Below are 17,037 nucleotides of genomic sequence, written 5' to 3' on the forward strand. Positions count from 1 at the left end.
CCCCTTTCCTGACTGCAATTTATCTTCTGAAGGAAAGGCTCCTCTGGATAAAGATGGGAGTAATTTCTGCCTTTTCTTCCCCCCCCGATCCCTACATTAGAAACTGATCTATTTTTACTGATATTCATAATGTTTTCTTGTTGTTGTTATGACAAAGATCACCTTAGGATCCAGCTACTTCATATATTTTTGTTCCTGTTTAAGCAATGATGCTGTGAATAGTCTCAAAACATTATTCATAGGGCTCTTTTCCAGTAATCTAATTAATTAACACGAATACTGTGGCAAACAAACAAAATGTTTCTGAGTGGATGGTAGCTTTGATGGAATCATTCATTCCACAGCAGCATATTTTTACATACTATCAGGATTTCATCACTCAGTTATGGAAAAATAATATTTTTCAAAACACACAGAATGTTTCATCCCTCTGATATGCTATCGAAGGGTCAGATAAAAACAACAATAGAGAATTCAAGTTACAACTTATCTAAAACAAGAGTTTGTCATTAAAAAATGTTTATGTTACAAGGCAGCCACACACAAAGGGGATGGAAAACTTGTATGCATTATTCATCCTGTAACTTTGATCTTAGAACATAGAACATAGAATCTTGAACATAGAAAGATGAATAAGATCTCAAAGTTTTTCTTTCAAAAACTCAAACGAGGATGATTCAGGAAAAATGACAGACAAGAGTTAATATGAAAGGGGAAAAACTGGATTCACAGTATTGCACCCACAGTATTGCACCCAAATTTCAATAAAAGAGCTCTGCTTTTTAAAAATCAATTACAAAGGTATTTTAACGTATTACCATCCCCTTTCATGCAAAAGTAAAGGAATTCTTCATATTACATTTTTTATGTTCAGTGTTCCCTCTTTTTTCCACCATCCACGTTCTTATTTCATGTGAACAATTAAGGGGTGTTTCTGAGGCTTGGGCTAGGGGTTGTGGGAAATGAACGGACGCTGGAAAATCTTGACCTCTAATCCTGGATCTGAAACAGACCTGTTTGGGGGCTTGTACAACCGAGTAACCTCTCTGCGTACGTTTTACCATATGAAAAAAAGTGATAATAAGACTCACCCCTACTTCACTGTGCTTTAGTGAGGCTTAATAAATTAAGGAGGAACTGCTACTGACAGAAAAAAACAACCTAATGGGTAAAAGAGCTCATCTGTAAGGAAACTGGGACCAAAATAGTTTGTAATTCACAGTTTTAGTTATTTTGGTGCAAGTCTGTGTGGACACTCTTAGTTCAGAGTAAAAATGTTCTATTTTGATGTAAACTGAATTGTTTTGTTAGCAAAAAGAAACATGGGCCAGTGGTGAAGGCACTTCCTTGGACTCAGGAGACTTGGGTTCAAAAGCCTACTCTTCCACAGACTTTCTGTGTGACCTTGGGTAGTCATTTAGTCTCCTGGGCATAGTCTGGGGGAGGGCAAAGGCATTGCCCCCCAAATTGCAAGTCTCAGGCAGGCATGGAATTTGCCCCCCCCCCCCACATGCAGCCTCATTGGCCTCACTGGTGCTGCCCGCCCAAATATAGAAGTGAAACTATGCCTACGCTTAAGTTTCTCTGTTCTTTGGCTCCCCACTGGTAAAACAAGGATACAGCACTTCCCTATCCAAGGGATAGGGCAGGGGTGAGGATTTTAGTCATAAGATGATTGTGTGTGTTCAAATCCTGGTGCTTACATAGTTTCTCCTAAAATCACAAGGAATGTTTGTGAAGACAAACTTTGGAAAAGGAAATTGTATTTTAAAAGTGTTCAGAAAGTGAAACCACATCTATTTACCTAGCTGTATTTAAGTTTAGCTATTAGGCTCTCCAATGATACAGGAAGGATTTTTGATTTCCAAGAAGTCCCTTATAGGGAAAAACATCACCAGTTTTGCTCTGACACCATGACAAACATTTTTTGATGCAACAAATTAAAGATCAATATTTGCCCCACACATTAGACATGCAATTCAGAAGACACAAACATGGATTAACCAGATTTATAAGCAGATGCTTTTAGACAACTCAGTAAAGAATACACTTGAGGGAAATCATGATTAGCTTTAATATTCAGACAATTGCTTTTGGTCATATTTCTTTATAAAGTAAGCAAAATGTTTAGACTGTGATTTTTCACACACACACACACACACAAAACGTGTACAGTGATCAGCCTACACAGAGGCTGACCTGAGCCAGAAACTGCAGAGTCCAATACATTTGTGGTCAATGTTGATGTCTGTTTTTATAATTAATCATTGATAGCTCAGTCTACCCTTATCTTTTTCATATTTGCTCCATTTACTATACTTCATGACTTGATAAACTTGTATTATTATTTCACTGTAATACCTATTTACTCACCACACAAATGGACAAAATTATGCAAAGGTTACTAACATCAATTTTTCTTGTGTTACATAAGGAATGTAATTAATCCTTAATTCTATCGGGACAAAAGAATATTTTCTGTTTATTGTGCTCTACAGGAAGTTGTACCTTAACCTGGATCTAGTTTGACTGTTTTGTTTTGTTTTTCTTCAAAAATTAGATTTAAATTAAGCCGTGCAAATACAAACTCAACAGAATCTGCACTACAGGGCTGTACGGTGTCTCAGTCTTTTGCGTTCGATTCTGTCTCAGGAGCCAAACTACTGCCTGTGTTCCTTATTCACCTTTCATCGCCCACAAACCTCATATGAGTTGCTGGCTGTGAAGTCTCACACTAACCAGCCCAGGCCTGGCACTGTTGTTATTAAAGAGAAAGAATTCTTCAGATTCTGGAGGAATTTAATAAGTGGATTGTTTCATGGGTCAAGACTTCTCTGGAGGCAGTCCATCTGGGTGACATGAACCAACCCACAAACCAAAAAAAGTGTGATTTTTTTTGACTGTTTATATCTTAATCACTTATCAGCACATACCATGACTTCAAAAATTCAGATGCTGCAACAGTATTTCCCACTTCTAGTTCTCCTAAAATGGCAAGAGATTTAAGCTATTAAATTCTGAAAGTCTTGTCAATATCAAAAATTTGACATAAACTTAACTATGGAGCCACTACTATCAGTGTTTCAGTAAGTTCTCAAGTTAATAAGCTTTATACACACACACATCCACCTATTTTACCCTTTGGCTTCCATGTGCCTGCAATTTCACTGTGTTTAAAAGTGGCAGGTAATCCCAATCTTCTAAAGTTTAATGGGCGAAATTTTAATGGGTGAAATGGAAGTTTGGCCATTGACTTCAGTGGATCCAGGACTTCACCCAACATGTGTGGAAGCACAAATATAAGATGCCAGGTAAGAAGCGGCCAATTAAACCTGACAAATGTGTGTTCAGATGTTGCTTTCAAACCTATTCCTTCGCCATTATTTTAGTCATCTTAATGGCTTCATCCTTTCTGACTCTGTTCTTGGATGAAATAATGCTACATAAGGAATTCTGGTTTATATGTACCTCACTAAATTAAGTTTTCCAAATCTTTTACTTCTCTCATTTAGCATGCTGTCCGTTCCTGGTCCCATTCTCCTTTGTCTCCAAAATAGCACGAAAAAAGAAAGAAAATATCCATTGTTACTGCAAAGCTGCTAAGACATATGACTGAATGTGTATTTATCCTTTTTGTCAAGACTCCTTTACAGCTGTATAGAAATGGGAATCTGAATTATAATGTAGTTTCAACCTCTTGCCTATATGAGAAAGATGCCATGTTATTAATAGTGCTGGTTAAGACAATGCCTGGTAAATATGATGTAAATTCATTCAGTGGAGTTTGCCATCTCAGCAACATTAATTTATACCTCTGAATACAAAATGAGCATTTCAGCACAAGGCAGTATCTAATCAAGTTTATTCCTAGACCTACATCAAATCCCGTTTCTTGTTTGTTTGTTTTTAGAAAAAGCAAACTGAAAATACAAAATGATTCTGTCAGGTGGAGTGATGGAAGAATGCTAGTTAAATAGGCACAGTATATAATCATCACAAAGCAAAAACAAACTTAGGTGCTATTCATCCACAACAAGCACAGATTTAAGATAATCAAATATACAGATGGTGTTGCCAATTAATGTATGTTTCCTTTGTTCTGGGTGTATCTTTGTTCTCACGGGTGGGTGAACTGCACTTCTAAAGTGCAACAAGAAAATGCACCACATTAAACAACACCGAAATTCCTACAACAGAATGAATGGTAGCAATAAACAATACACGCTTAGAATGCATTTCACAGAGATACCTAATATTGCTTTAATCTTCTGCTTACCTAAATTCAATAGACTGTACACTGCAAGGAAATGCAAACACACATTTTAAGTTAAGGGGATTTCTTTTGAAACAACTAATAAACATGGGGCTAGAGTCACAAAGAAACCTAGGTGTGCTGACAGTAAGTGTTGCCACACCTAACTTTCAGGTGCCTAGAAAATCACCGCAATTCACAAAGCCTTAGTTAGGTACCTAGACTCCCTATACAATGACTGGGGAGAGACAGGTGCCTTAGAATGGGATTCACTAAAGCAGGGGTTCTCAGAACAATTTTTTTGGTGGCCTCAGGGTGTGGCCACCAACCCTTGCTGGTGGCTGCTCTGAATTTTTTTCAAAACTGAGCTCCGCTGGCCTGGGCTGAAGCCCAGAGCTGGAACCCAGAGCCTGAATCCCATTGAGTACACACACTGGCCCCATGTGACTGCAGAGGTGCTGCCCAGAGCCCCCAGGAGGCTGCGTGGTGCAGGCCTCTGATCTCCTGCTGGCGGTACCAGCAAACACCAAGGCATCCAGGAGCAACAGCTGGGCGCTGCAAGGAGGGTCTGCTGCTTTGCCCCACCCACATCTCCATCTCCACCCAGGAGGCTGTAGTGGCTGAAGAAAAAATACCCTGGTGGCTGCATGCAGCCACAGTGGCCACATTTGAGAAACGCTGCATTAAAGCCAGCATGCTAGGTGGCTTCTCACCTAAGCTAATCAATGGGAGGTGTCAAGGGCTCCTCCACCCCCAACCCCTCGCCATTTTGTGTAAGCTCATCTACAGGGTTTCATCTACAGTAGACAAAGCCTGAACGCACTTACCAGATTGGGACCGTAGACGAATCAGGCACAGGAATACCTATCTTCCCCCAGTTAGGTTTTCACTCTTGAGATTTAGGTGTCAGGAACCTGGCCTGGTGCAGCAATGCACAGGCTCAGAGGCAGAAACATAGGGATCTTTAAATGCAAACATTTTAGGGACCTACAGGATTTGGCTGCAGCTGACCGGGGGTGGGTTATGAATCCCAGTGGGGCCTGAGTCTGGGATTCAGGCACAAAGTGGCAGTTAGACATATAAGTCCTTTTGTGAATCTAGCCCAGGTTTCTATAAAGTATTTTAATTTTATAGTTATGTGGTTGAAAAACATCCATCATCATAAACAGCTGTTTCATGGTTTGTATATCTATGGTACTAAATACAGAAGAAAAACAAAACAAACAATTTAGATCTCAAAAAGGAGCAGTCATTTTGAACCTTAGTTGCTGGGGTTTTGTGTGTTCATTTCCTACAGTAGTCATTCATTTCAGCAGGTGTTTAAGGTATAAACAGCATATCTCCATTTTTTTACATCAGCTTAACAGTAGTAATTCACACAATGCAGAGATGATCTTATAAGTACATTTTCAGATGTTGCTATTTCCAACCATACAGAGTGATGTCTTCGCAGCATATAAATGGTTTTTGAACTCTTTATGCATTAGTATTAGTAAAAGCCAGTTAGGCTCAATTGTTTATGGTTTTGCATGTCAAAATTAAAAGAATGATAGCTTTCTGATTTGCTTTTACCATACTCGAGAATAACCCATGCATTGCAAGCTTCAGCCTACACAGGCATATGAAAACACTTCTAATGAGAAGAGAGCTTACCTCTAGAAAGCAAAATAAGCTATTATCTCCCTAAAGAAATATGATTTTGTCCCAAAAGCCTTATTATACTTTCTAATCCATTCCATAACTCTGCTGTGGGAAGTATAGCAGAGACATTTCAAAGGAATTTAAAAAATGGTTCACCTACACTACTAATGGTTCACCTTTACAACTGAAGTATTACTTAGCTTGAAAGAAAACACTATGGAGCCTAGATACCAATAGTAATCAAAAGAGAGAAAGATTATGTGACAGTGGAAAATGTGATCAATTTTATTTTCACAAGCTACAGATTGCAACATAATTCTCAAGTGGAACTGGTCAGACATTTCCTTTAGAAGGATTTTTTTGACAAAAATATCTTTTTCTGAAAACTGAAATTTTCCACAGGAAAATTTGAGTTTTGTTGAAAATTTTCAATTTTCCACTGGGCAAATCAAAATGGCAGCTCCCTGGCTGTCCACCTGCAGAGACTGAAACTGATGAAAGTATCTAGGTGAGCTACCATGGTGAGGTCACTTAGACACCAGCCTCTCAGCTCTGGCAGCCTGAGTGGTACAGAACGCAGAGACTCAGCCTCCCAGCCTTCTCACAAGTCTGGCACCCACAGAAGCAGAGAGATGGGGAACTTAACTTCTCTGGCATCCAGACTAGAAGAGTCGTGTCAGTCTCACTTTGCAAGTTCCTTTCTCATGAAAAATATTCTGGTTTTGGCATTTAATCCCAGTTCAGAATGAAAATTGTTTGCAAAAATGCAACATTTTTCTTAGGAAGGGATTTTCATTCTCTGGCCAGCTCTCCTCTCAAGCAGGGGGATGAAGTGTGTTGCACATGATCATTCCAACAAATAGACATGCAAAGCCCACAGTTAGACAGGGTATGTCTGAAGTTAGACAGAATACATTTCCAGCTTTGTGCAAATGAGATGCAACATTTAGGAGAGGCAACAGAGGGGCAGGAGTGCAGAGGGGCTGAAGTTCTGCAGCTCAGCACACTGAAAATGGGTAGATAAGTGTTGTTCACTGAGGAATTATGTGAATGGAAAGGGGATAAGTATTCTCAAATGTCAGGTTTTTACACTCACTGTAATTCGTTCATCTTTGTCATCCAGTGGGGACCCATCTTTTTTCCATGAAATAGTGGGTTCTGGATGACCTCTTGGGGGTTGGCATTCCATCACGGCAGGTTCACCCACGGCTACCATTACATCCGAAGGGTTCTGTCTGAAGTCATCTCGTAATACTGAAAGAGTAAAGACAAAAAAAGTCATTACTGACACATCAGTGCACACTAGACAGCAAAGGCCTTTGGCTTCTAATGGCCACTTTAACAAGTCATTGTTTTTGTTAGGGCTGTAAACAATTAAATCATGCAATGATTTAGGCTACCAAGGAGCTCTCCAGTGAATAATACTCTTCTTGAACTACGATAGATAGGTGTTAGGTCTAATCTAAACTTAAATATCTCCAATGATGTTTTTTTCTGCACTGGCAGCTCTCCCCATTACCTTAAGCCCTATCCATACTGGTGAATATCCATATTTGGTGAAGTCATTTTTAAAACTCATTCCAACTAACACAGTTTCAGCATACTTTCCAAAGTCAATGTTATGCAAAAGCACGTTAAAACCAAAGAACTCTGTGGCAGTGACAGTGGATTTGTTCCACTCTATTTGAAGTAATCTAGTGTCAACAGAGGACAGGACCTCAAGGCTATGTCTACAATGCGCCGCAGTTCAGAACATAGGTGTGTGAACAGTAGTGTGCACCAAAGTGCTGTGCTGTAACTTCTGTGTGTGGATGCTGTGGGTGCAAACTAAAAGATTCCTAGTTCGTGTTAATGTACAGTCCTCTTTAGTTTGTGATCAGAGTGTCCACACAGGGAAGTTACAATGCAGCACTTTAGCATGCCCTGCTATTCACACTCCCACAGTCTGAACTGTGGGCAGTGTAGACAAGCCTAAAGAAGGATCTGCAGAAATCCATGCACCAAAACCCATGAATCCCAGATATGTTGCCATTGGTTACCACCTAGGACTTAGGCTCTGTGACACCTTGAGTGACTTTACAGAGAGTATAGGATTAATTAATGCTACTTCATGCAGCATTTACTAATCATGTTTTATACTCTGGTGTTAGTGTGTGTATGGAGGAGAGAATTGAAGGGGAAGGCATTCTGGTTACATTGCTTTCTTGAGCACTCTCAGGCTTCACAGAGCTTTTAATGAGTGGACCATGATGACTATATCCAGTAGAGTGAGGGTAAATGGGAAGACAGATCACATAGCTGCTTTCCTCCTCTGCGTAGTATGCTCAGGGATGGAGAAGCAAAGAATGGCTAGTGTTTTTAGTTGGCTTTTCAGATTTGATTGACAGTTTGTTTAAAGGAGAAAACAATAAAATCTATTGGCTGAATCTGTTCTGTTGTCAAAGTCTTATCTAGTCTAGAAAGTGGATTTCCAAAGAGATATTACTACCGTGTTCGTCAGTCTGAACCAAGAAAGCATACTTGGCCTAAATCGATAGAACCCTTTCCCATAAGGTTCAGCTAAAACAGATATTTTCTCTTTGTGGACTTAGAAACAGTGTCACAATTTTTCTACATAAAAATTCACCCAGGTTACAGCTATCTGTTTTCAGGGGAAGAGCAGGTCATTTTTATTTGTCCAAAATGGCAATTCAAGGATTGATATTCTAGAGCAGCTCGTTATCTCCTCTCCAACTCCCAACAACTTTTATGATGGTAAACCTTCAGTAAGTTCAGTTGCTTTTACTGCCACCTCTTCTCTTCTTTGCCCCTCATAACACCCTGATTATTTTTATTTGAATTTCCACCAATCAGAACTAGGTTATGGAAGCACCAAAATGTCTATTAGCATAGTGTAAAAGCTGAATGTGTATGATGGGTTGAATGTGGCAAGTAGGAGTTCGGAAGCTGTTTAGCATTCACTCTTAAAATCCTACAAAACCCAAAACCTTCTGTACACACTAGATGTGCAGTGTAATGGACTAGGGCTGGATATTGTTACTGCTGAAATCAATGAGAATTTTTGCCATTATTTTAATGGGAGGTGAATCTGGACCTCTGTCACTTTTCATTTTAGAACCTGCTTTTTTTTCCACCACTCCAAAGAAAGGACCATAAGGCAATAGAAACAAAAAGTTACACAATTTTTAAATTAAAACTAACTTATAGCCCTTATTAACAACAAGGTATGAAAATGCAGAAGAGTTAATTTGCTATACCAAAGTTCTATTACATAAGAACGGCCATACTGTGTCAGATCAAAAGGTCCATCTAGCCCAGTATCTTGTCTTCCGACAGTGGCCAACGCCAGGTGCCCCAGATGGAATGAACAGAACAGGTAACCATCAAATGATCCATCCCCTGTAGCCCATTCCCGAGCTTCTGGCAAACAGAGCCTAGGGGCACCATCCCTGCCCATCCTGGGTAATAGCTATTGATGGACCTATCCCCCATGAACTTACCTAGTTCTTTTTTGAACCCTGTTATAGTCTTGGCCTTGACAACAGCCTCTGGCAAAGAGATCCACAGGTTGACTGTGCATTGTGTGAAGAAATACTTCCTTTTGTTTGTTTTAAACTTGCTGCCTATTAAATACATTTGGTGACCCCTAGTTCTTGTGTTTTGAGAAGGAGTAAATAACACTTCTTTATTTACTTTCTCCACCGTAGTCATGATTGTATAGACCTCTATCATACCTTCCCCTTAGTCATCTCTTTTCCAAGATGAAAAATCCCAATCTTATTAATCTCTCCTCATACCCCTAATTTTTGTTGCCCTTTTCTGAATCTTTTCCAATTCCAATATATCTTTTCTGAGAGGTAATATAAGATCTGTACTAAGCATCTCAGTATGGAGGCTTTTTTTAGTTCCCAAAACTATATTACTAGTATAAAGTGAAGAGATAGTTAAACGTATGTGCTGTAAAATAAAAAAAAATCAAGTGAAATGATCTTGACAAACCTTAAGTGCTTCTCAAGTCTGGAGGAGCTCATAAATCTAAGATGAAAACCTATTACATAGCACCTTGGATGGCTTTTAGCACCTTTGAAGCAACAAAGAAGTCCAATACTTGCCTAATAAAAGCAAATTACTTGAGTAATTTTCTACATTTGTTAGGCTTAGATCAGCTTTACAAGTGCAGTACCTTCTCTGTAAACTGAAACCTTTTCACAAATTAACCAACACATAATAAAATACCTTAGGAGGACATCAAAGGTCCAGGCCATAGAAACATCAAAATATTTTTTTCCATTTGCTATGAATTATTTTGGCTCTAACATTACATAATGAAAAGCTAACAAAAAGTAATCCATTAAAGATTACTTCACAGATAGCGGTCATGTAATTATTTTTGCAGCTGTAAAGTAGATACATACTCCAGTTTTGCCTCAGGTCCTGGCAATCTTGCATAAAGTTATAAATTTAAAGACTTCATCTCTTGCTGAAAAAGCAATTTTTCTTCACTGTCCTTTACAGTCATGGCTCACTGTAAATTGAGAATACATTTCCTTTTGAAGATATATTAGCAGTATACTTTATAATCCAGTACAATATGTGCTTTCAGTTATCAAAGGGTCAAATTTCACCATGTGCATCTCAATTTCCAAGAATAAAATCATTTGGGAAAAAATGACTAAACTGAAACAGAGAGATAATTTTAATACATTAACATGTAAAATCTTTTTGAAGAAAAACACATGCCAGAATTTAAGAAACATTATTGGTGATTTTCATTCATATTGTACTTCAACATTTTGTTAAATACAACAAACAACGGCTGTAATCCTGTGCTCCTTGCACAGCAAGATAACTCCCTTTGACTTCACTGGACAGCATGAGGTTCTCTGAAGTTACTTGTTGAATTTAATCAGTGACAGGAACTGCTTTGACAAGTCTAGTCTCAAGACAAATCCAAAAATCTTGTATTTTGTAGTCAACAAAACAATTACACCTCCTGTATAGAATCTATCCTCTGGCATAACCAAAAGAAACATAATTAGGAAGCACTTGAGGGTAAATTTTTATTGACAGCCAACACAGTAAGTAGAGGCATAAAATATTTGTGTAGGTCCCAAAGACATCACCCATTATTTTCTTCTCAAGCTTTACTCCGATTACTAGAGCTGGACCAAAAAATCATTCCAAATCTTTTTTGGTGAAAAAGGTAGATTTGGCAACACTTTTGCAAATTCATGTCAGCTTCACTAAATTGTGTAAAAATTTTCAAAAAAATCAAAATGTTTCATTTTGACATTTTCCAAGCAAAATGTTTCCATTTTTCAGTTTCAAATGACTTAATTTTGAAATGTGCTTAAATTTTATTTTTAATAAAATCAAAACACTCACATTTGAAATGTAATGTAGTATTTTGGGTTAAATGAAACCTGAAAAACATTTAATTTGAAACAACATTTTTATTTTGTTTTTTAGTTCATTAGAAATTTTGAAAAATATTATTTTCCAGTCAACCTGAAATTAATATTTTTTTCTGATTTTTTGAAACTGCCAGCCAACCCCCCCTCCCCCCCAAAAAAATACTCACAGAGCTTTACTGGTTACACTAAGCAGGGGGGTGTGATATTAATAGCGAAAATGGTATGTAGGGTGTTCACACAATGAAATGAGTCTGAGATTGTTTTCTAGAGCGTAGATAGCCTCCTCCAAACAAATTAAACAATAGTCCAGTGGTTCCTAATTATAGTCCAAACTTCAAAACGACATTTGTCATCCCAGTGCTGGCCACTTGATTCAGACCTGAAGTGGCTAATACTCTACTCTCAAAGAACTAGAGGAAGCATCCTTTACTGGCGGGTTTAACTAATGTCCCATGGCATAGTAATGCTTCATCATCAAGTGGTCCATGCTGGGAAGCACCTCCCTTCATTTAAAGCCTGATTTGACTTGAATTTGACTCTTTTGGAGCTACCCATTACAACATTTGCAAACACATATTAAAGATGTGGGTGAATATATATATGTGTTGTGACCATTTAAGAAAGACTGTGACAAAGCCACATCAACAAATACCTGTGCGCTTGTAGCAATTCACTGTTACCTAGTTGAAGAAAAAAATAAAAAGAAACTACGATCAATTAGTTCAAAGAACAAATTGATAAGAACTTGCAGCATCACAGAAAACCACCAACTATAAACAACGGACATCATCCATGGTTTGGCAGGTGGACAATCTTCCCAACCTCATGCTTATTCTGCAAACATAGGATGCAGCCTTCTTAGGCCACTGGCCAATAAGTGGGCCCTTACATTGGAACTACTAATCAATAGGCCCTGTGTAAGGCAAAGGGCCATGATTGGTTCAGGATGCCCGGATCAACCAATATGTCTTCCCCCCCCCCCGCCACCAAAGGGCAGACAGTGGTCGGAATAGATTACAAAGGAGATGGGAGGTGTGATCCCTCAGAAATGCTACTTGGTATGCAAGTCCTCTACTTATAGCAAAAATATCTCTTAACAATAACAACAAAAGAAAGGATCCTAATGACTTCATCTCTTTCAAGGTGGACACTATAAAAAAAGTTCCTTCTACTGTGGCAAAATCCACAATTTGATTTTAAATTATGAAAATATAAATCATAATCCATATTCCTGATTAATATGATTTTGCTTTCCTTGTAAAGTCATCATCCTATGTTCCTACAAAAATAGAAGTCTGCTTTGGATTATTTAAGAATCATTTGGCAATTTAACATGGAGAATTTCTCTTCACTAAAATAATTGGTCACTCCCTTACCAATGCTTTTGAAAAGAAACAGATCTCAGCTAACAAGCAGGTTTCCTCAGCTCAGACAAAAATGTGCTAAAAGAAGCTTCACTATGTCCAAACAATACAATTTAAAAAATCCATTACACTGCTTTGTGTCAACATGGCTTTTTTATAAAGCTTGTCGAAGTATGAATTTGATGTTTAAAGTCTTCATTGTTTTATTTTTTATTCTTGTAACATTGAAAACAATGCTTCATTTTACATTTTCTTCTGATAAAACTCTGGTATATATGTGTATTACCAAAAGTAGTTTCTTTTTGCCTCTTATGTGGAATGATAAAATACTACATGAAATAAAACGTCAGAAACAAGCATAATTTAATGGGAAAAAATACAGCAAGATTAAGAAAATCTATTTACTCTTAGAAGGTAAACATGTACAATGCTCAAGACTTTTAAACAGATAACTTCATTAAGAATGATTAATAATAATCAGGATTGAGAAATCCAATATCAATTATTTATCCTGAGTATTTTGAATCTGTTTTCAACTTTTGCACCAGAATCTTGCAATTTCCTCAAATGTATCAGTATCTAAAATCATTCAGGAACAATTTCTACAAACAGTTATTGGTTTGTAGGTTGTTTATGAGCAGTCCATTGTGAGTAGTCAATATGTGATCTATCTTTGTTTGTTTAAGGATTTGTCTTCACAGCTAAAAAAGCTGTTTTTCACCTTAGGTAATTAACGAGTCTTAGCTAACCTGAAGTAAAAAAACAGTGAAGATAAGGCACTTTAAGTTCTACTGGGAGTAACTTGCCAAGGTCAACCCCTGGCTAGGGTATAGGGCTGTTTACTTCACAGCAAAACTAAAGTGCCTGGTCTTCACTGTGTTTTTACCTCTGGATTGCTAATGGACATTAATTACTTTGAGGTGAAAAACTCAACTTTTTTACCAGCGAGGACATTCCCTTAGACACTCTCTAGGTTGGAGAGCAATCACCTCTCTCTTCCCCCATTTTCCTTTCTTAGGGGCCAGCAATGATCCCCACACTTACCTACCTACCTACTGAATGTTTTACTATGCTAATTTCCCAGCCTGCTGAACCCCAAAAGGTGTCATTTCTGACTGGGTTGAATACATCGTGACATCACTCTTGTCAGGTGCCGCAGCACTTCAAATCAGATGCTGCACCTATTGGTGCCTCCAGAGTTCAGGATCTCAGTTCAGCAAGGGTATTTAAACGCACACACAACTTTAACACAATTTTTCGATGGGGCTGCTCCCATGCTCTGAGCTAGACACGTTTAGGTTCCTTGGTGAATCTGGCTGAAAGTTGTTGTCTTGCATGTTATTGCATTGCATGTCACTACAAATAAGGTGCAATGCATCAAAGGAATTCCAAAGACTACCAGAGTTGTGAGATCCCCAGGTCACATGTTAGCACCTTTGAAACTCTGCGTATGTTGGCAAAGAGAAGTCTAGAGCATTTCACAATCCTAAATAGTAGTAACCTAAATTTAGTCACTTGTCCCCATTTTGACCAAAAGTTTGACATTTAAAAATCCAGGGAATATCATATTTTGAAACTAAACTACAAGGATAGTTCCCTTCAGTAACAGAGAATTAAAGGGAAAAAGAATTCCCTCAAAAACACAGGGAAATGAGAAGGGGTAAAGTTTTGAAACCTTTGAGCTGTTCAAGTGTATGGAAAAAAAATCTCATTCCAATTTTGCAAGAAATGACATACTGAAGTATGTAACAGTGGATTTTTTTTTCTCTTCACAGCAGTATAAATTGGGAGTGACTTCACTGAAATTAATTGTGTGACATGGTTGTTAACATGGAATGGAAGGAAAAGGTTTGATTAGTGATTCATTATTTTAAGACCATTATAAGGACCATTATGATTACCTAGTATGATCTCTTACATAACACATCATTTTACCTAGTGATTCTTCTTATGTCCAACACCTTGTCGTTGTACTAGACCATGCCTTTAGACAGAGTGTTGATTTAAAAAGCCCAAGTGAAGAAAAAAATACCACATCACGTAGTAATCTGTTCTAGTAGTTAATTATCCTCATTAAAAATGTGCATCTTATTTCCAGTTTGAAGTTTTCTGACCTCAACTTCCAGCAGTTGGAAGCAGGACTAGAGAGCACTCTACTATCGGATATCTGATAAAGGTGTGTCTTCCGGACCACTCGTCTTCTTTGAACCCTCTCCACACTTCAAAAAGGAGGTTGAAAAACTGGACACCTGAATTCCATCTGTGGCCTCACTAATATTACCTACAGAGGTAATATCACCCGTTATATACATCTAAGGATTGTGGTAGCCCTTTTTGCCACATCAATGCATTAGGAGCTCACACTGAGTTGGTTTGCAAAACCATTTCTCTCTCTGCAAGAGAATCTATTTTATTTGGTTATAGAATATCAATTTTTAAGCTATGTTCACAACATCAAACTTCAAGTTTTTTTAAAAACAAACATCTGACTGGTATTCAGACATATTAATTCTCTTAATATGAATTAGAAATATCATCATGCTGAATCTTTACTGCCAGCAGCAGGGTCACCACCAGATCACTGTATAAGCTTATGTTTTAGTTAAAGACTGTTCTTCGGGCTAATAAAGTCAAAGTTGAAACATACTGCAGCAGCAAAAGACATCATATCGGGTTTTTTCCAATTCTGCCACCACAGTGGCCAACCAACTCAGTTTAAACAGTTGGTTCATAAACACTTCACCCATGGTATCTCTATGGAAGAAATTCTAGGGTTAATGAATACAAGAAGAGTTTCAAATAGAGCTCTAATTTTCTTTCGAATTTGATGCTGAACGAACTTAGGAGCTGTCTTCTATAATTATATCCTTTTCCACTCCAGCCTTTCATATAACATGCAACATTTTATTTTTAAACTTTAAATTACACCTCATTAAAATTCTGGTAGAAATTATAATGTGCATATAGTAAGATCACTTATTTTCTTAAAATACAAGTAGTTTTTTAAGTCTTTACAGACCTAAGTGTTATGCTTCTATGTATTGTATTATTTCAGCTTTTATATATCATATAGTTTGGGGAAATGGTACAATAGCTTTAATTGCTACTCCCTTGAGAAATGTACCTACTCGCCAATTATTCAACAAAAGAATAAATTTTCTTCACAGTGCAGATGCTCAAGCAACAAGTTTGTGGTTTAGCATACAAAAGTACTTGCTCTAGTATAGGTCAATTAACCCTTTACTCAATCAAAATGGAATCCTTAGAGCTGTGGCGAAGTTTATTTAGCATAGAATGATATAAAAGCTCACAATGTTTTAGGGTCTGTTATTAGCAATGTATAATATGAACAAACACACACTAATTTTCTAGACAATCTGGCAGAACTACAGCATTTATAAATCAAAGCCAGATTTTTCAAACGGGCCTGGGTACCTCATTTTTGGGGTGACCAACTTGGAACAACTTAAAGGGATCTAGTTTTCTAAGGATGAGTGCTTATAAATTTATGAAAATCAGACTTCATTAAGGCGACTCAAAGTCAGGTGACTCAAATCAGGCACTCCAAAACTCAGACATCCAAAATCATTACCCTTAAGAATACAAACCATATTATGTATTGTTTATCAATCATCAGTACTGTTCATGGTTACCATAACTAGGCCATCATTTTCAATTAATAAATTATTTTTTTATTTTAAGCACAGGGTAAATAAACATGCTTAAGTAATGGCAAATCTTCCCAGTTATTAGAGGCTATGACAGCTGGCAAATTTGTCAGTTCCCAACAGAAGTAGAAAACAATACTAAAAATACTGTTAATGTTTAATATAGCATTATGATAAATGCACACTACTACTAATTTAAAATTGATTTGTACGTATTTGTGGGGAGGGCTGGAATATAAACTAACTATAGTATTACATGAAGAATGCCCTAAAGAAACAGGTGAGGAGGAGTTCATCACACCTACTAATTTAAAACATACCTTATCTATGCCACTGTAGAACAACCACCCTGAATACTCTGGGTATTCAGAGGGTAAATACTTTGAACCCCACTCTTAAAAAAAATACCCAGAGGACTTTTTGTAAGATTCTTGGGAGAAAGTTCCAGATGATGGGAGACAAAACACAATAGTACCTAGTCAACCAACAGGTCAGTCTGGTCTTAGATATTACTTGAACACTGAGGCTTTGAGTTTGTCCAGACAGATTTTTGGACAAATAAGATGGTTCTATCCCACTGTGTGGGAATCAAAATGTTTAAATCAATTAGATGATGAACTGGGAGCCAATTAAATGGCCATGCATGAGAAGTCATATAAGGAGCAGATATAGCCCCTGCAAGATGTATACCTGATGTG

General features: G+C 37.6%; 1 protein-coding gene across 4 annotated transcripts in view; it reads right to left on the reverse strand.

Moving 5' to 3' along the window:
- Positions 1-17,037, reverse strand: part of ROBO1 (roundabout guidance receptor 1) — an 872,802-nt gene that overhangs the window by 148,333 nt on the left and 707,432 nt on the right. For all 4 annotated transcript variants that reach the window (XM_084633794.1, XM_084633793.1, XM_084633796.1 and 1 more), the window contains one exon: positions 6,990-7,147. In XM_084633794.1, coding sequence (XP_084489920.1) covers positions 6,990-7,147 — 158 coding nt within the window. The remainder of the gene's footprint in view (positions 1-6,989; positions 7,148-17,037) is intronic.

The sequence above is a fragment of the Lepidochelys olivacea genome (assembly GCF_965140295.1).
Source record: "Lepidochelys olivacea isolate rLepOli2 genome assembly, chromosome: 1".
Taxonomy (NCBI): Eukaryota; Metazoa; Chordata; order Testudines; family Cheloniidae; genus Lepidochelys; species Lepidochelys olivacea.